The 19,294-nt window shown below is 34.4% G+C and overlaps 3 protein-coding genes across 7 annotated transcripts; 1 reads left to right on the top strand and 2 right to left on the bottom strand.

The window, feature by feature from the left end:
* Positions 1-867: 867 nt before the first annotated feature.
* On the top strand, positions 868-3,194 carry LOC113712181 (tubulin alpha-4 chain-like). 2 transcript variants are annotated; one of them, XM_072066899.1, is made up of 4 exons: positions 868-1,156; positions 1,645-2,250; positions 2,340-2,798; positions 2,884-3,194. In XM_072066899.1, the coding sequence occupies exons 1-4, from the start codon at positions 1,064-1,066 to the stop codon at positions 3,004-3,006; spliced, it is 1,281 nt and encodes a 426-aa protein (XP_071923000.1). In that variant the 5' UTR covers positions 868-1,063; the 3' UTR covers positions 3,007-3,194. The 2 variants fall into 2 exon arrangements, with proteins under 2 accessions (XP_071923000.1, XP_027091278.1); XM_027235477.2 differs by having other exon boundaries at positions 874-1,156; positions 2,340-3,194.
* Positions 3,195-3,216: 22 nt separating this feature from the next.
* On the bottom strand, positions 3,217-7,728 carry LOC113712179 (xylulose kinase 2-like). 3 transcript variants are annotated; one of them, XM_027235474.2, is made up of 11 exons: positions 7,452-7,723; positions 6,652-7,306; positions 6,439-6,527; positions 5,894-5,958; positions 5,389-5,444; positions 4,994-5,114; positions 4,795-4,869; positions 4,660-4,713; positions 4,163-4,254; positions 3,889-4,060; positions 3,217-3,726 (listed from the first exon to the last, which is right to left on the bottom strand). In XM_027235474.2, the coding sequence occupies exons 1-11, from the start codon at positions 7,508-7,510 to the stop codon at positions 3,494-3,496; spliced, it is 1,671 nt and encodes a 556-aa protein (XP_027091275.1). In that variant the 5' UTR covers positions 7,511-7,723; the 3' UTR covers positions 3,217-3,493. The 3 variants fall into 3 exon arrangements, with proteins under 3 accessions (XP_027091275.1, XP_027091277.1, XP_027091276.1); XM_027235476.2 differs by lacking the exon at positions 3,217-3,726 and having other exon boundaries at positions 3,925-4,065; positions 7,452-7,728; XM_027235475.2 differs by lacking the exon at positions 3,217-3,726 and having other exon boundaries at positions 3,930-4,077; positions 7,452-7,728.
* A 417-nt stretch (positions 7,729-8,145) lies between these two features.
* Positions 8,146-13,053, bottom strand: LOC113713026 (xylulose kinase 2-like). 2 transcript variants are annotated; one of them, XM_072067662.1, is made up of 12 exons: positions 12,914-13,045; positions 12,743-12,776; positions 11,765-12,419; positions 11,537-11,625; positions 11,034-11,098; positions 10,280-10,335; positions 9,674-9,794; positions 9,529-9,603; positions 9,373-9,426; positions 9,048-9,142; positions 8,796-8,970; positions 8,146-8,597 (listed from the first exon to the last, which is right to left on the bottom strand). In XM_072067662.1, the coding sequence occupies exons 3-12, from the start codon at positions 12,269-12,271 to the stop codon at positions 8,365-8,367; spliced, it is 1,470 nt and encodes a 489-aa protein (XP_071923763.1). In that variant the 5' UTR covers positions 12,272-12,419; positions 12,743-12,776; positions 12,914-13,045; the 3' UTR covers positions 8,146-8,364. The 2 variants fall into 2 exon arrangements, with proteins under 2 accessions (XP_071923763.1, XP_027092523.1); XM_027236722.2 differs by having other exon boundaries at positions 12,743-13,053.
* Between the last annotated feature and the right edge of the window lie 6,241 nt (positions 13,054-19,294).

Here is a 19,294-nt window from a genome sequence, read left to right as displayed (position 1 = left end):
GAAATTCAAATCATACATTTGTGACGTATATCCAAAGTTATAAATGTAAAAGAATCGCTATATTGTCAGTGTATAAATAATTAATTTGATACACACACATGCAATGACTAACATAGGTCGAATTTAGTATTCGAGTTCGAGTTGAGTTTTCAAGATCGATAAAGTTTCATATTATTTTTAAACTTTATTGAGTCGAGTTCAAGTGTCTGTACAACTTTCTCCGGTCAAACTCGAGTTTGAGTTCTTTGAATCATTCGAATTCGAGTTCGAGCTCGAATGATACCCGTACCTTTCAAGTTTGAGTTCAACTCAACTCAATGGCACCGTTACCTTGCCATGTCTGGTAATTACATGTAGATATGTAAAGACTTACTTGATTCCAATTCACATTATCATCTCAATGATTATGGGGCTAATTGGGGTCCATTTGATATGCAAATAAAAATAAGTGAATTTTTTGCATATTCACATCGAATGCTCTTATTAATCTTAGATTAACTATTAAGTATATCAAGTAATTAATCATGACGATCATAAAATTTTTTGGTTGGTGTACAATACTTCAAAAAAAAAAACTTTAAATCAAGTGAAACCAAGAACAAAAACAAGAGAACAACTTTGTTCTTTTGCCCAGTCTAACCAAACTTCCAGGCTAGACGCAAGGTAGTGTTGCAATTTCCTCTTAAATTTCCTCTAATATCATTCGGGCGGGCCATAATTTTTAACCGCTGTCAAGAACATGTAATTAACAACAGTTAATTAATCCCGCCAATTATTGCCGGCACAATCAAATCTTAGCTGGCATGCATAAGATATTTTCATTCCAGTCACTCCTCTGAGTCAGCAGTAGTCGTTGTAGCAGTATATAAACAGAGAGAAGAGGGCCGGGGGGTGTAAGAAATCTCTCATCAATCCAACCCGCCGGAGAGGCGTCTTGATAAACGCCGTTCTCTTCTCTCTGTCTTCTTCATTTTTCTTCCCATTTTCCAATTCAATTTGCTACGTTTTTTCCCTTTTGTCTTGAATTAAGAATATTTGAGGCGACAAAGAAAAAAGAAGAAGAATGAGAGAGTGCATTTCAGTTCACATTGGTCAGGCCGGAATTCAGGTCGGAAATGCTTGCTGGGAACTTTATTGCCTCGAGCACGGCATTCAGGTATCGGTTAAGAGCCTGTGACGAATTTCTCTTTCGGACATTGTACTTGATAATTTTTTGTTCTTTAATCCAATGCTGATGAAATTTGCGCTTTATTTCAGCAGAGTTTTTTTTTTTTTTTTTGTGAAAAATATTGGTTGTAATACCGTTTCAGATAAATGTTTACCCGAGCTAAAAGGATTGTTGGAAACTTGCGCTAGAGCTTTTAGAAAAGGACCAATATTATGCTTGTTAGCTTAATTAGGATGAGTAAATTTTGACTTGAAAGAATTACAGTATATGGTCTCATAAATTCTAGTAGTTGTATGTACGTCTGTTCAGTAAGCTGTAACTTGTAACCAATTTCAACAGCTTGTTTGTTTATCAAAACAAAAGAATCTGATGCGTATTCTTGCCATGATATGCATCTGGAATATCTATGTTTTTTCGTTGGAAATTGGTAGTTTGCTTATGGTCTTGCTTGAGAGCTAATTTTGCTGTTCGTCTAGGCTGATGGCCAGATGCCAAGTGACAGAACAGTGGGAACAGCTGATGATGCATTCAACACATTCTTCAGCGAAACTGGAGCTGGGAAGCATGTCCCTCGTGCTGTTTTCGTAGATCTTGAGCCTACTGTTATTGACGAAGTCAGGACTGGAACTTATCGCCAGCTCTTCCACCCTGAGCAACTCATCAATGGCAAGGAAGATGCTGCCAACAACTTTGCCCGTGGCCACTACACCATTGGCAAAGAGATTGTTGATCTTTGCTTGGATCGCATCAGGAAGCTGGCCGACAACTGCACTGGTCTTCAAGGGTTTTTGTTTTTCAATGCTGTTGGTGGTGGCACTGGTTCTGGTCTTGGATCACTTCTGCTGGAGCGGTTGTCTGTTGACTATGGCAAGAAGTCAAAGCTTGGTTTCACCATCTATCCTTCTCCCCAGGTCTCAACTTCTGTTGTAGAGCCCTACAACAGTGTGCTGTCGACCCATTCCCTTCTTGAGCACACTGATGTTGCAGTACTTCTTGACAATGAGGCCATCTATGACATTTGCAGGCGCTCGCTTGACATAGAACGCCCGAAATACACCAATCTCAACCGCCTAATTTCCCAGGTAACTGAACCCATCTGTTAACGAGTTCTAAGATTGCTAAAAGCTCTGTAGCAATTATTATGGTTATGCCACTGCTGTGTTTTTGGCAGGTTATCTCCTCACTCACTGCATCCTTGAGGTTTGATGGAGCCTTGAACGTTGATGTGACTGAATTCCAGACCAACCTTGTGCCCTACCCGAGGATACATTTTATGCTTTCCTCATTTGCTCCTGTTATTTCAGCGGAGAAGGCCTACCATGAGCAACTTACAGTTGCGGAGATAACCAACAGTGCTTTTGAGCCATCTTCCATGATGGCCAAGTGTGATCCCCGCCATGGGAAGTACATGGCTTGCTGCCTGATGTTCCGTGGTGATGTTGTGCCAAAAGATGTTAATGCTGCTGTGGCAACAATCAAGACCAAGAGGACCATCCAGTTTGTCGACTGGTGCCCCTCCGGATTCAAGTGTGGTATCAACTATCAGCCACCAACTGTTGTACCTTGTGGTGACCTTGCCCCGGTGCAAAGGGCTGTGTGCATGATCTCTAACTCAACCAGCGTTGCCGAAGTGTTCAGCAGGATTGACCATAAGTTTGATCTTATGTATATTAAGCGTGCATTTGTGCACTGGTTTGTCGGTGAGGGCATGGAAGAAGGTGAATTCAGTGAAGCTCGTGAGGATCTTGCAGCCTTGGAGAAGGATTATGAGGAGGTTGGTGCAGAGTCTCCCGAGGGAGATGAAGGAGATGGAGGGGACTATTAAAGTGTTGCTCTAAGTTCTACTCCCCCACTTGGAGCGTGTACTACTACTGTTTGGTCTTTTAAACCTTCAATTTCTGTGTGCTACCACTTCTACTTGGTCCTTACATATGTATCAAACATATCTCCATATCTCTGTGGTTGTTGCTTCGTAGTACTGAATTTTCTGGAAGTATATAATGATGAATAAAAGATTCTTCGGTAAGTGCTACTTGCCTACATGCACAGACTTTGATATTTGCTCGCATCTTTTATTTGCTTGACTTAGCTCATAGTCGTACAGGCGGCCAGAATGTCTCTCTTCTGAACGATAAAGTGAGTTGAGATGGGAACAATTTAATTAAGGAAACAGGCTAAAACTAGTATGTTTGCATTTCAAGGGGAAAATGGGGGAAAATAAAAAGATAAAGAAACAGAGAACAGAGCAAAATGCATCTGGTTCAAGATGATAATTTATGCCTTCTAACCTAGCACCTTGTTCACACCCATGCGTCCTCATAAATTTCAGCGGCGCCCCAGTTTCTGGACAAGCCGGTTCTCAATTTCAAGTCTCTTCTTCATCAATAAGGTATACTGGGAGAGAAGTTCTTCATCTCCCGCAGTTTCTGCGAGCTTGCAGCTGAGAGATGTTTTCTCTAACTTGTCAGTGTACATCCATGGGATGGGTACAAAATTTCCCTTCTCATTGCACAACCAACCATGAGCAGCCCTCAGTGCAGCCCCCAAAGAAGCCGAGTCTGTCAAACACGGAAACTTTTCACATAAAGTATGGAAAAAGAGGATTAATTTGTCACACCTTGAGACTTTCTACGTGGCAAATTCCTTAATTTAGATGTACAGTATGATTAGCTGGTCTCAGATGATATATCAATTGCAGATTATGAGCACTGAGTACTTGCCTGGCCTTTGGACTGTATAAACATCACATCCAAAAATAGAAGCTATTGAACTAAGGATACAAATGTTGGCAGATGCTCCACCAGTAGCTATTATCCGCTTTGGAGGAGGCAATCCCAATCTCTCAGCATGTCCTCGCATAGACAGTAGCTGACCCTCAATTAGCGCCCTTACCTGCACTAAACTTTGTCCTACTTTCATTCTCTTTTGATAGTACATCCTAGACACTTGAAAGAATGTTTTTGTCTACAATTCAGACATTCCTGAAATGCTAACCTCTGAAGGAGGATCGAACTGTGCTACCTCGTGTTCATTTACTCCCGCATGAGAGTCAGAGTAATTATCAAGAATATAGCGGTGGAAACCAACTGGAACCATAATAGACACCTCATTAGCATTTGTTAATCATTCAGAAAGTACAGCTAAAAAACTAGAACATATCGTCCTTCAACCAATCCCGCCCAACCTCAAGCGGAAAGATCAAGCTTGATCAATCAACCTGCAATCAATCAGTCATTCATTATCTCAGTGATTGCTAGAAAAGCATCGGCAGCTGAATGATGAGTACAGTGGATCATACAGAAGATCTGGATAAAAACCTTACTTTAGCAGTCCTTGCCTGCTGCTGTTTCCTCCTCCCACAAGAAGTTATAAGTATGAAGATGAAAACATTGATCAAATCCTTATTATTACTGACTCAAGACCGCCATTCGAGTTTCTTCGGAATAAAGATAGTTGCAGCAATAGAATGACGAACATTGAATTCCACTTACCAGGAAGTGGAGGGAGTATTTCATGTTCTTTGTAATAAAAGCCTATCTTACCACCTGTAGCATAATAAAAGCTAGAATTGAGGAAAGGCAATCCGCATTCAAGTTAAATTGTGAATGCACAAAAAGCATGCTAACCATTGAGAGGTGGTGTCTGCCGCAAATAATCACTAAAAACATCCCAGGATCCATTTGCGCACCTATTGCGCACATCTAAAAGTAGAGATGGTTGCCCCATTGTCAAACAAACTTAAGATACTGATCCTAGAATATACTGCTAAAATTGACAAATCATATCCAAGATAAAAAGCATTTTATACTGAACTCAGAATCATACCTTCACGAGTTAAAGACCCATTCTTGTAGACTAGCATTACCATGTAGGTCTCTGTATCCACTGGATTAGGAAAAACATGTCCTTCTAGGCTTGGTTTGTGATAATTTGCAATACCAAATACCTGAACATAAACAAGAGAATCATCATTCAATCCAATTGCAACAGGTGTAATCTCGGTAAACTGTTCAAAAACAGGTCCTTGTATTAACCAAAACGAGGCAAGCTAATGGCTACCACCATTTTAAATGTCCCAAAGGCCCGAGAGGCACAAGTTAATCACACATGTAGAGTAGTTAATCTAAAACTTAGACCCCAAATGAGGACATGACCAGACTCAGAGGATACTAACAAATATAGAGAATCATTGCATCCATCTGGACTGTTTTGTTACTTACAGTGTCACTGGTGCCAAGACTAATTGCCAGATCCCCTGGAGTATTTAGAGTCAAACCTACAAGTTCAAATAGTTTGGTTAGTCTCAAATGCAAAGGGACAGATAGAGAAAGCAATTGTTAGCACTGCAACTCAAAGTGCAGCATGATGTGTTGAGGCATTCCTACTGAAAATGGATTAGGAGATCTGGGTTGACTTGGCTAATGTAGATTTGTCAAGGTCAGGTTAAAAGAGGTTAAAAGACAGGTACAACATTATGAAACTTCATTTTTAATCACTACTCAACAGGGCTGTAGAATAAACTATCTTGAAAACTGAAACCCAAACTTGCTTGTTGGAAAAGGGAGTGAATTCCACAGATGCAATTTACGGCTGAGAAGGAAAATTACCACCTTGATATGTATATGCTTCAGCATGCATCAAACATACAGTAAATAGGAACTTCAACAAAGGATCAAAGCAACCCACTAGATTGTCAAAATGTACGAATTAATAACAGAGCTTTACCTGCTAAGCTGTTAGGGTTGTCTCCGGACCATTGAATTACTAAACACTTCTTGCTGAAGTTATACCTGATTAAACAATGTTCCACTAGTAAATAGCCATGTATAAAGTTGATATTCTAATCTAAAGCAGCTTTTGCAGTTGATTATGCACGAGATTAACTATTTGATTGTTTTAAGGAAATAATAATTAACAATGTTCCACTTCAAAAGTTAATAGGCATGTAAACGGTTCTGTAACTCCTTTAAGTAAGAATCAACTACATAATCTGCTTATCAGCTTGGGGGCAGGATTTCATGCCAAAGTGTAGAAGTCTTTGGTATGCTTGCCATAAATTTGAAATGCAGTAGTTAATGTTTTTCAGTTCATTACAGAATGTTCAAAAAATGGTTTATAAACGTCAGCAATGAGTCTCAGAATCACTGAAATGATGATGAATTGAAGGACAGTTTCAGAAGAACTTAAATGGGCTCTCCTGATAGCAGCCAAAAGAGGAAGAAGGAAAGGATACTGCTTTAACAAAACTGTTCATAAGTCAGGTAACCCACCTATCCACATAATAGGATGCAAGAGGACCAGCAACAGCATGTGCAGGAGCTAACTTGCCAAGTTTTTCCTCTAAGCCTGGTGCTGTGGCCTGTAAACTGAGACATGGTAATTTAAACAAGAAACAGATTCCTCTAGATTATACAGCATGGCTTTAGACATTGAAGATATTTACGACAAAATCAGGATTTTATGTAAAAGTGCAACAGACGAACCTCCAAAGCTAATTTAGACCAATCTCTGCTTTGGATATCCATTAAGTTCATCCCTGCTCCATCCGTATGATCGGTACAGGCATAGCCCCCAATACAGAGAGATGCCATGAAGGAGCTAACTAAGGAAATTCTCTCTGTATCACGGTAAACTTCTGGCTGCATCTCGAATATCTTACGAATTTGTGGTCCAGCATATCTCTCATGAGCAACAGATCCAGTAAGTCTGGATAACTCCAATGCACCTCCGATAGCTTCCTCAATTGCTCTGCACTGTTGTGTTGAGCTACAATCCATCCAAATTGGAGATTCCTTTACTGAAAATGCATCGTGAAGTTGATCCACCAACGACTTTTTGTGGTCCAATGATGACAACATTTTAGCACTTCCTTTCTTCCAATACACACTTCCATGCTGCTGTGCACTCCCAGAAACAGCAGCAACTTTTGCAAAATCAAAATTTAACCTTTTAAATCTCTCAAGTATGATGTCCAGAGCTTCCACCCACATCAGAGTTGGAGACACAATTCTCCCATTGATCAAGGGATCCCGGTAGACACCATCCTTGGTTTTGTAGTGGGGCAAATCAGAATCAAAATTAACTATTTCTGTACCAACGATAGTCAGATTGGCATCCAAAACAGTTGCCTTCAATGACCTGAGCAATCAAAAATCTTATTAGAGATTCAGTTCTGATACTATCTCGTGGCTCCTGAATATTCAAAAAGGATTATCCAAAAGCATGAATGAACTAGTATAATTCAAGAACTGAAGTTTGAACTTTGAAGTAGGGAGGAACTTACTGAGTAGAACAGTCAAATCCAAGAAATAAAGAGTTTTGAGGAATGGAGCAATCCTCCATGGAAAAATAAGCCAGCCAAGCTGAGAAATGAATGAGAAAATGAAAACTCTGACTTCACAGCTGATATAGAAAAGCTCGTGGGTCACCAACTTATCATATTGATATCAGTCGAAGCCATTTAGGATTGAGAGCTGACGAGTGACCTGAACTGGGGCTACTTCAGACACACTGGTATTATGTTCACTTCTTGGCTTTTGCACCTTCTTTTTTTTTTTTGAACAAGGATTTTTAGTTTATATTTGGATGATGAATGCTAGTTTTTCTCTTTAACAAAAAAATTTTTTTTTTTTGAATAAAGAGAAGCAACAGTGATTCCGCCTACCCTTGATGGCTCAAAATATTGGTTACCATCGAAGCATGTAACCAATTTGATAATTGGAATATAAATGTAATGAATAATATACGATATTTGGAGAGCATAACCAAGATCTCTGTCAACAGCTGCGCAAAGTTGATTTTAAAGTTTGATGTGATCCTCAAGTTGTACAGGTAAAAACTCATGCATTTGCTACCACATTGCAATCATGAAAATTCTAAGTATACCAGCAGCATGAATTAAACCAGAGAGAGAGAGCATGTGCACCAAATCAACAACAGTAAGAAAACTGCTACAGAACATAATTACATACGTCAACTTACATCGGGAATATTGATGATAAATTTTATTACCACTTCGTCAGTATCTTATAATTATTTACAGACGAGCAGACTAAATGTAGAAGAAGATCGCCTGTGTTGGAGAAGTTAATAAAAAGAGAGAGACTAGGCATTTAGCCAACCATCCCAATGAAAAGATAGAATTTGTGCTTTTCTTTTCTTGAAGTGCTATTAACTAATGACTGGCTATATCGAATTTAGAGACGCCCCAGCTTCTGGACAAGACTCTTCTCAATCTCCACTCTCTTCTTCATCAATAGAGCATACTTTGCAACAAGTTCTTGGTCTCCAGCAGTCACAGCAAGCTTGCAATTTAGGGAGGACTTCTCCAATTTGTCCCTGTACATGAACCAGATGGGTAGAAAACTGCCCTTCCTGTTGCACAACCAGCCATGAGCAGCCCTCAATGCAGCTCCCAGCGAAGCCGAGTCTACCAAGCAGAATACAGGTTGTAAATCAATAAAAATGGAAGTTGAATCAGTACTTGCTAGAGATTGTACAGAAAGAAAAAAACATATAAATGATCAACTCCATTTTTAGAACCAAAACACACTATTGTCAAAAGAATCTCAACTCCTTGAGCTTTTGATGCATGAATGGCGCAAAGAACTGTACACTCAGTACTCACCAGGCCTTTGCACTGTATAAACATTTGACCCGAAAATGGAAGCTATCGAACTCAGGATGGTGGTATTTGCAGATGCTCCACCTGTTGCAATAATCCGCTTTGGGGGAGAAGGCATTCCAAATCTCTCAGCATGAGCCCTCATGGAGAGTAACTGTCCCTCAATTAATGCTCGCACCTGGAAACAGGTATGTCAAACAGTATTTGCAGAATCCACCTGCAATATTCTAATCAATTAATTTTGTGATTACTCACCTCAGATGGAGGATCAAACTCTGAAACTTCACGTTCTTTTAGTCCTTCTACAGAGTCACCCTTGAAACCATCAAGGGCGTAACGGTGGAAACCAACTGAAGACGCACATAATTCAGTCAAGTCATAGGACAATCTTACATGAGAATGGTCATAATAAATACTGAGCTTCATAACATCTTAGTGCGGGATTCATCACACCATCGGATGGAATTGAATAGCATCTACATCTCTGGATTACCCTTAAGTACATTATTCCAGAATCCAAAGAAACAAAGAAATGTCCAGGAACAGGAAGACACTACAAAATAGATGCCAGTAAACTAACCAGGAAGTGGAGGAAGTATTTCGTGCTCCTTGTAATAAAAACCGAGCTTTCCACCTGTAGAAGCAGTAGATTGAGAAAAAACCATGGGGAAAAAATTTGTTCTTATCTTTAACGGGGAAGCAAGTACAGAAGGGTTTCAGAGAAATTTCCAGTAACCATTTAGAGGTGGTGTTTGCTGCAGAAGTTTATTGAAAACTTCCCAAGATTTCTCAGCACAACGATTTCGAATATCTGCAAAAGTTATCATCATGATATTAAATATCTGAAATGTGCTCCACTGAGTTCAATATCATCTTAGTACCTTCACGTGTCAAAGACCCATTCTTATAGCACAACATCACCATGTAGCCACTTGTATCCACTGGATTAGGAAAAACGTGTCCTTCTAAGCTTGGATTATGTTCAGCAGTGATACCAAAGACCTAACGACATATACATGAAAAAAAAACCCAAGGGACATAATTATATCGAATACCAGAGATTAGGAAACTAAGTGCATAAAGGAAATAATCCTGACTCACATTTCGGCGCTCTACTGTTTATTAGGCTATGCTTTGGTTTTTGTTTCATTCTTTCTTTTCTGTGCACAATATTTTATGCCTCTTTGGCTATCTGAAAAGATGTCCTTAATGCAAACAAGATCTTCTCCCTTAATTCTGTAACGAAGGCGGAATTTTGATTTTAAGGCCCTACCAAGAATTGTGGTTTAGAAAAAAATTCTATGAAGTGATTCAACTCCCTGGACTGCCTTAACAAAGAGAAACAAGTCCAAGCAACATCAGCACATTCAGTAGGTCCAGTACAAGATATTTAAACATGAACTAAAACACATAAACACCAATCATTGCCAGGATATCATCAAACTTAGAGGCACATTCATACTCATATTAAGTAGGAGATAACATACAGTGTCACTGGTGCCAAGACTAATTGCAAGGTCCCCCGGAGTGTTGAGGGTCAATCCTAGAATTCAAATACATAAACAGACAGTTATGAAAAGTTACAGGAAAATGTAACCCATAGATGCAAAATTTTAAATTGGAAACAGCAAGGGAAGAAAGCTCTGCTCTAACTGATGATACTGAAGATGTAATGGACTTGAATGAAGTTGCAATTTAAGCATGGAACAGAGTACATATTGGATATTAGCCAAAAGTACTTTTTCCATCAATCAATCGCGCACAAAAGCTGAAATTGCTACTGGCATGACCATTGGTACACTTGAAAAGACAAAAATGCAAACTTGAGTGGTTTTGTTTGGCTCCAACAACGAATTGCCTCAACTAGATTCCCCTGAAGACATGGCCATTAAATTTCCTATCCAAGTGAAATAACTAACTAGAATTATTGTGCAAAGGCTGTCGCAACAGCTTAGTATTTATAATGCTCAGCACCAGGGAACTGAGAAAGAAATCATAGAGGCTTAGGCTCATAGCTTCACTGACTGCAACTTAATCAAGAAAATTGAAAGCATCAATATTGTCAAAAAGTTATAATGCTAATGCCCCCCACAGAATAGAATATTTCAAAAAAGTATATTACCAACTTAGCTCAAACTGAGCTATCTAACATAATACACCAATGGGTTTTCAGTGTTTATTGTTAGCAGAATCTATATCAGAAGCTATACGAGAACTGCTTTCACATGAAATAAATATTACCTGCTAGGCTGTTAGGATTATCACCAGACCAATGAACAATCAAGCAATCTTTGTCAAACTTGTACCTGGAAACAGTTTATGCAAAATTTAGTGATATATTGCAATAGAGATCCTCCTGAAAGAATAAGCCAAAGTTGCTTGAGACTTGTGGGGAAAATCATTCTCATCAAGTGTCTGGTGCTTAATTGTCTAAAAAAGTATTCATCCTTTAGCTGATATATCTGTATGTATAATTTTGCCAGCACACAATTGCTACAGACACACAGGAGAAGAAGAAGCAACTACTTGTTTTACACTAAATAATGACCAACCCAACATTCGACAATGTAAGACAAAAATTAGGAAAAACGTCCCAAAGAAACACCATGCTGCAATAGTCGGTTAATTTGATGTTCAAGACTGCAGTGCGAGATGAATCCAGATTTTCTTAAGATAAACTATGACTTATCTTTACTAATCTATCAGAACATTAACAGAAAATAAAAGACAGAATAGTCACCAACCTCTCCACAAAGTAAGGGGAAATAAGACCTGCAACGGAATGTGCAGGTGCTAAAGTTCCAAGCTTTGCCTCCAAACCCGGTGCTGTGGCCTATAAACCAGGTAAATATTGCAGTTCCGAGGTCAGCCAAGTACAAGCCCTTATCAGCATTAAGCGATTAGATGCAGTATACAGGTACTTTTTCTTCCAATATCTAAAAGACTGCTAGTTTAGAGTTTAAATGACAGACCTCCAAGGCTTTCTTAGACCAAGCTCTCTGTTTAATATCCATGAGATTCATCCCAGCCCCATCAGTATGATCAATAGAGGCATAGCTACCAATGAGAAGTGAAGCCATGAATGAGCTAACAAGTGAGATCCTTTCAGTAGAATCATAAACTTCAGGCTTTGTCTGGTACATCCTTCGAATTTGAGGGCCTGTAAATCTCTCATGGGCACGGGAACCAGTCAATTTCGACAGCTCCATTGGACCTCCAACAGCGTTCTCAATGTCCTTGCACTGCTCAGTGGTGCTACTATCCATCCATATAGGTGATTCGTTAATCGAAAAGGCATTACCAAATTGATCCAACAATGGTTTTTTTGGGTCCAATGTTGACAATATTGCCTCGCTTCCATTCTTCCAAAACACACTACCATGCTGCTGTCCGCTACCAGAAATAGCAGCAATCTTTCCAAAGTCCAAATTTGATTTTTTCAACCTCTGAAGCACAAGGTCCAATGCTTCCACCCACATTAAAGTGGGAGAAACAATCCTACCATTGACTGTTGGGTCTCTATGGACACCATCCTTGGTTTTGTAATGGGGCAATTCAGAATCATAATTCACAATTTCTGTGGCAACAATGTTGAAATTGCCATCTAACACGGTTGCTTTTAACGACCTACAGCATAACAAATTTCGTCATTTTCAGCGTTCAATCTTGCCAATTCTTTCTTTATGATTACAAATATCAGAATTAATCCCAAAACAACAAATGAGAAAAAGTTCAGTCTTGGAATTTCTTTATTCCCTCTATGATCACAAATAAATAAACATTCAAAAACCCAGAACAATTAACACTAAAAAAGTGACCAATTTTCAACATCTAAAATTCAATTGCATGAGTGAGACGGAGGCATTGAACATCATCCATTAGCACATATGGGTTCTAATGATTGCTTAATCAGCATTGAAGTTTGAAATTGAGAAATAATTATCACTCACTGAGTGGAGCTATCGAAGCCAAGGAAGAGTGAACCTTGAGGAAGAGAGTAATCCGCCATTGGAGCCCGAATGAGCAAAGGTAAACAGCAGAGCAGGAAAGTAAAAATAAGTTCAGGAATAAATTTTGACGATATTTGACAGTTTTAGTAGGAAATGGCTAAGAAGGTAAACCTGATTTTACGTTATCAGAGGCTCAGGATGAATGGAAGATGCAAAGTCTGAGGTGGATAATGGATAATTACAGATACTTAAGACATAAAATTAGGTACTGATATGTATAAATTATTCACAAAAAAACTTTTTAAAAAAATTATTCAAAAAAGTATGGATAACGGGATAAGTATGAAGATTGAAATTTTAATGCAGCATGTTGGATACTACTAGTTTGAATATCTACTTAATTGCTTACCCATTTTCTTTTTTTCACTTAATTGATTTCCTTGACGCACGGTCAACAATGTGTAATGTGTGTGCATATTTTAGGCAAAAGAAAAATAATAAAACAACTGAATTGAAAGTGAAAGTTTAGATAAACATGAAAAAATCAAATTAAAACAACTGTATTGACATGGGAAGATATTTTAGATAAAACATAGGGTCCGTTTGAATTAGCTGTTTTTGGGGTTGTTTTTCAAAAACAGCACTGTAGCATTTCGTTTTTCAAATACAAGTCCGTTTGGATTAGTTATTTTTGGGATTGTTTTTCAAAAATTATATGAAAAACTTTTACTGTAGATATTTTATGGATTATTTTTAGATGTATTTTTAAAACATATTTTCAAGTGTTTTTATAATTTATAATTTTTATATTTTTATAACAATAAATATTTATGCATTTATAATACATTTATAAATATTTATAAATAAATATATTTATATATTTATATAAAAATATATAAATTATAAATGTATAAATTATAAATGAATATCATATAAATGTATAAATGTATAAATTATAATTTCCAATTTTTATATTATTATATTTATATACATTTATGCATTTATAATACATTTATAAATATTTATAAATAAATAAATATAAATGTATTATATTATATATAATAAATAATATAAATACATTTATAAATATATAAATTATAAATGAATATCATATAAATGTATAAATTATAATTTATAATTTATATATTTTTATATTTATATACATTTATGCATTTATAATACATTTATAAATATTTATAGATAAATATATTTATATATTTATATAAATATATGTAAATGTATTATAAATGTATTATATTATATATTATACATAATATAAATATTTTTATAAATGTGTAAATGAATATTATATAAATGAATAAATTATAAATTATAAATTTTATATTTATTTATAAATATATTTATATATTTTTGTAAATACCTTTATAAATATTTATAAATGAATATTTATATATATTTATAAATAAATATTTATATATATATTTATAAATGAATATTTATATATATTTATAAATAAATATTTATATACATTTATAAATGAATATTTATATATATTTATAAATAAATATTTATATATATTTATAAATGAATATTTACATATATGTATAAATAAATATTTACATATATTTATAAATCAATATTTATATATATTTATAAATGAATATTTACATATATTTATGAATAAATATTTATATATATTTATAAATGAATATTTACATATATTTATGAATAAATATTTACATATATTTATAAATCAATATTTATATATATTTATAAATGAATATTTACATATATTTATAAATAAATATTTACATATATTTATAAATAAATATTTATATATATTTATAAATAAATATTTATATATATTTATAAATAAATATTTATATATATTTATAAATAAATATTTATATATATTTATAAATAAATATATAAATGTATATTATTATAAATATATAAATTATAAGTGAATATTATTTAAATGTATAAATTATAAATTATAAATTATAATTTTTATATTTATATATTTATATACATTTATGTATTTATAATACATTTATATATATTTATAAATAAATGCATTTATGTATTTATAAATGCATTTATATTATATATAATACATAATATAAATGTATTTATAAATGTATAAATGTATGTTATTATAAATGTGTATAAATTATAAATGTATAAATTAATATATTATAAATATATATATTAATATTATGTATAGGTGTATTAATATAATAAATATAAATGTATAAAGGTATTAATATCATGTATAAATGTATAATTAATATTATGTATATTAATATAAATGTATAAATGCATAATATTATATATAATACATAATATAGATGTATATTATAAATATACATAAACATATATATTATGTATATATTAAATATATAATTTTTAATATTTAATATTCATAAATTTGTATAATTACATATTTATATTATATATAATTTATATAATACATAATATTTGTATAAATATATTATAGAAATATAAAAATATATTTTATATAAAATAAAATATAAATTAATATAATATATATATCCTATACATAATTGAAATATACAAATTGAAATAAACATATTAAATATGTATTTGGAGTTGTTTTTGATATATTGTTTGGATATAGTGTTTTTGGAGTTGTTTTTGAAATACACATTACTGTAGCATTTGGAATGTGAAAAACAGTTTTTCAAAAACAGACTCAAAAACAATGAATCCAAACAAACCCATAAATAATTCAAGCACTAAGTGAACTTTTGGGAAAATCGTCCAAAACGTCCCTCATATTTTGTAAAATGACTTTTTTCGTCCCTCATTTTTAAAAGTGTAATTTTATGTCCCTTACATATTCACTTCGAACAAATTTAGTCCCTAACTAGGTTTCCGATCATTTTTTGGCCGAAATCCATCATGTGCAAGGCACGTGATCATTTTTGAAGGGTAAATTTATCAAATTATATTTTACATAATCTGATCTATAGTCCTCCACATTTTATAAAATAAATTTTTTCGTCCCTCACATTTTATAAAATGATTTTTTCATCCCTCATTTCACAAAATGAATTTCTCCATCCCTTACATTTCAAAAAATGAATATTTCCATCCCTCACTAATAATGTATGTGAGGGAAATCCTAAAAAAATATGTGTGTGAATACATTTTGTTTAAACACATGTATATGTCTATTTGATTTTGCTTAATAATACGAATAGCATAAATATATGTATGTGTCTATTTGATTTCACTTAACAATACGAATACCATATATTATACGTGATCATTTGATTTCATCTGGTATTAGCTAGTAAATAACCTTACATTCATTGTCAAGTTGGCTAATAAAACTATTTTCGGTCAAAATACAATAAAAATATGCAAATTAAGGTTCTATTGGTAAATATTAGTCATAATCATACAAAAAGAGAAGATAGCCCACAAGTTGGGCCCAATTACATACATGTGTTTATGCTATTATTATTAAGCAAAATCAAATAAGCATATACATGTGTTTAAAAAAATGTATTCACACACATAATTAGTGAGAAATGAAAATTTCATTTTTTGAAATATGAGGGATGGAGAAATTCATTTTGTGAAATGTGAGGGATGAAAAAAATCATTTTATAAAATGTGAGGGACGAAAAAATTTATTTTATAAAATGTGGAGGACTATAGATCAGATTATGTAAAATATAATTTGACAAATTTACCCTTTAAAAATGATCACGTGCCTTGCACATGATGGATTCCGGCCAAAAAATGATCGGAAACCTAGTTAGGGACTAAATTTGTCCGAAGTGAATATGTAAGGGATATAAAATTATACTTTTAAAAGTGAGGGACGAAAAAAGTTATTTTACAAAATGTGAGGGACGTTTTGGACGATTTTCCCTGAACTTTTTTTCAAGATGTTTACTCATTACGAGTTCCGAATTAATGATTTCGAGCACTAAGTGAACTTTTTCAAGCACATGGGAATGGGATCAGTGACACTTTTCAGTGGCAAGTCAGTGTTAATTTCTATATTTATACTAAGTGTTCTATTATTTAAGTTGTCATGTGTTATTTATTTAAATTTTCTTTACCCTCATATAATATGTGGGACTAGAATTGAATTTGATACCTGATAATGGCACAGAGGATCTCAATTACTTTTCAAGATGTTCACTCATTACAAGTTCCGAACTAATGATTTCAAACAAGGTTTATAACTCAATAAAAAAATTCACTTTTTCCTTATTTCCTAAAAATCTCTCTTAACGCATTTCAGCAAAATTGACAAGAAATAAAGAAGTGACACATCATACTTGCCGCTACATTATTAGCAACCAAAAAAAAAAAAAAGCAAAATGGTATGCGCATAAACATAATTAAGAAAAAGAGATGTTTATGTATATTGCTCTTCTTTTTAGGCAAATTTTACTCTAAGCGACATGCAACTAATACGACAGATACAAATTAAAAAATGACTTACGTTCTAATTTTCATGTTTGTCTAAGAATTTCTTTGGAGTTGAATGTGATTAGTCATGAAAAGTTGAACAAAACTTTGTCTTGTTCAGTACAATCACTAATCAATAAATAATCTGATACTTAAGACTTTAAACTACTTACAATAAGAATATACACGGTTGAACCTCTTCTTTTTCACTTTATCTGTATTTTCCTATTCAAAAGACATATACATTCACATTGCCAAGTGGCTTCGAATTCCAAAGCAATGGGGTCAGGTTGAAACAGCTACAGGCACTAGAAGAAATCGTGAATAGGGCTGCAAACGAGTCGAATCGACTCGAGATTTGGGCTAATCGAGCCAAATCTCGACTAAATTTTACCAAGCTCGAGCTCGACGAGCCGGCAATTTCAAGATCGAGCTCGAAAAAAATAAAAAAATAATTATTTATTTTTTTAAAAAATTAATAAAATAATATTTTTTTAATAAATAATAAAAATATTAAGGATATATATGTAATTTTACTATTAAAATAAAAAATAAAAAATATATATACTTAAATATATATATACTTAAAATAAAAAATATTATATATATATACTCGAGCTTGCGAGCTAACAAGCTTAATATTTTGACCTCGATTTCGACTCGAGCTCGACTTGAGCTTGACTCTAGCGGTTCGGTTCGTTTGCAGCCCTAGCCGTGAATGAGAAATTGCAACAACTTTTCTCCAATTTGCCAAACCAAACCAGTGGACTCGAATCTGGCTGACTAGCTTTTGAAAGGGCCTGTTTGGAACCTGAATTTTTTGGGAGTTTATCTAAAACTTTACTGTAGTGTACTGTAGAAGTTCTTGAAAAAATTTTGTAGAAGTTTTTGTAAGGTGAAAAACTTTTTCCCCCTCCCCATTTCTCGTTACCTCCGCCACCCCTCTCCTCCCTTTCCCCTTCTCCTCCCCTTCCCCCGCCACCCCCCTCTGCACCTTATCCCTCTGCCCCGCCACTCCCGCCTCCCCGTTTCCTTTCCCGCTTCTCACCATTTTTCTTTTCTTTCCTTTTCTTTTCACAGAGAGGTGGGGGAGGAAATGGGGGAGACGCAAAGAGAAAAAAAAAAGACAAGAGGGGAGGATGGCAGGGGAGGGGGAAAACAAAAGAAGACCGGCACCGGTATCGGAAATCGGCGCCGGAGCTGGCGACGGAGGTGGTGGTGAGGGAGGAAGAAGAAGAAAAGGGGAAGGGAATTTTTTTTTTTTGTGTTTTGGATATTTTAAGTGTGTAAGTTAAAAATTTTGATAAGTTTTTGGGTTCCTGTAGCACAAGCTATTAAAAAACTAATATAATAAAAATTTGGTAAAAAATAGGCCTTCCAAACAGGCCCTTGATGTCGGAGATATATCTGATCTATCAAATCGCCCAAATTGGCCCTGGAAAGCTAGCTGAAACTGCATGGTAGTGCTTCTGTGAAAATAACTAGACAGAAGGAAGGTGCATCCGCGTTTAGGGTATGGATTTTTCCATGGTCTTTCGTCTCTTTAAATTCGAATTGACAATATACAAGTTTAAAGGAACTATATTCGAATGGGCATCATTTTCTGGCTTAATTACACCTGTGACTGTCTATTCTACCCTTTTAATTTTATTTAACCAAGTTAACAAAGGAACGTATACAAGTTTCCCTTATCAACACTCAACAGCGTAATCCAAACGTTATCCTCTTTAATTTAATCAAGCAGCAAAAGTCATTCGTCTTCGCCATGCAATGGGGTTTTTTTTTTTTTTTTTTGGGGTGGTTTCATTGATAATAAATCAACAGAAATTTTGCTGACCAAACAAAATGAAAAATTCATTCATTTAGGTTAGAAATGTCAGATATTCAAAAAATAACTGTGAATGTGTTTGGATAGAGTATTAGCATTTGAAATAATTATTGTAGAGATTTTTGTAATGTGATATATATGAAATAAAAGATAATTGAGAAATATATTTATGATGCAAGTGAAATATTATTTGAAAAAATTTAGCTATCATAGTATTTTCTTAACTCTTTCCTCCGGCTGCTGCTCTGCTGAAGTGTGAAAACATCTTCGCAATAATTCAAATTAGGGATAATTTTAGAAACCTTCCC

The sequence above is a fragment of the Coffea arabica genome, chromosome 10e, assembly GCF_036785885.1.
Source record: "Coffea arabica cultivar ET-39 chromosome 10e, Coffea Arabica ET-39 HiFi, whole genome shotgun sequence".
Taxonomy (NCBI): domain Eukaryota; kingdom Viridiplantae; phylum Streptophyta; class Magnoliopsida; order Gentianales; family Rubiaceae; genus Coffea; species Coffea arabica.
Note: the sequence above shows the minus strand (reverse complement) of the source record. Positions and strands in the feature narration are given on the sequence as shown.

Excerpts from the sequence above, each read along its gene's own strand:
- LOC113712181 (XM_027235477.2), top strand. The coding sequence starts at position 1,064 with ATGAGAGAGTGCATTTCAGTTCACATTGGTCAGGCCGGAATTCAGGTC. Across the intron at positions 1,157-1,644 it reads GCCTCGAGCACGGCATTCAG|GCTGATGGCCAGATGCCAAG; the intron begins GTATCGGTTAAG and ends CTGTTCGTCTAG. Across the intron at positions 2,251-2,339 it reads TCAACCGCCTAATTTCCCAG|GTTATCTCCTCACTCACTGC; the intron begins GTAACTGAACCC and ends TGTTTTTGGCAG.
- LOC113712179 (XM_027235474.2), bottom strand. The coding sequence starts at position 7,510 with ATGGAGGATTGCTCCATTCCTCAAAACTCTTTATTTCTTGGATTTGAC. Across the intron at positions 7,307-7,451 it reads GGATTTGACTGTTCTACTCA|GTCATTGAAGGCAACTGTTT; the intron begins GTAAGTTCCTCC and ends TTGATTGCTCAG. Across the intron at positions 4,870-4,993 it reads TGGGTCTTTAACTCGTGAAG|ATGTGCGCAATAGGTGCGCA; the intron begins GTATGATTCTGA and ends CTCTACTTTTAG.
- LOC113713026 (XM_027236722.2), bottom strand. The coding sequence starts at position 12,801 with ATGGCGGATTACTCTCTTCCTCAAGGTTCACTCTTCCTTGGCTTCGAT. Across the intron at positions 9,604-9,673 it reads TGGGTCTTTGACACGTGAAG|ATATTCGAAATCGTTGTGCT; the intron begins GTACTAAGATGA and ends TAACTTTTGCAG. Across the intron at positions 8,971-9,047 it reads AGTTTGATCCTCCATCTGAG|GTGCGAGCATTAATTGAGGG; the intron begins GTGAGTAATCAC and ends ACCTGTTTCCAG.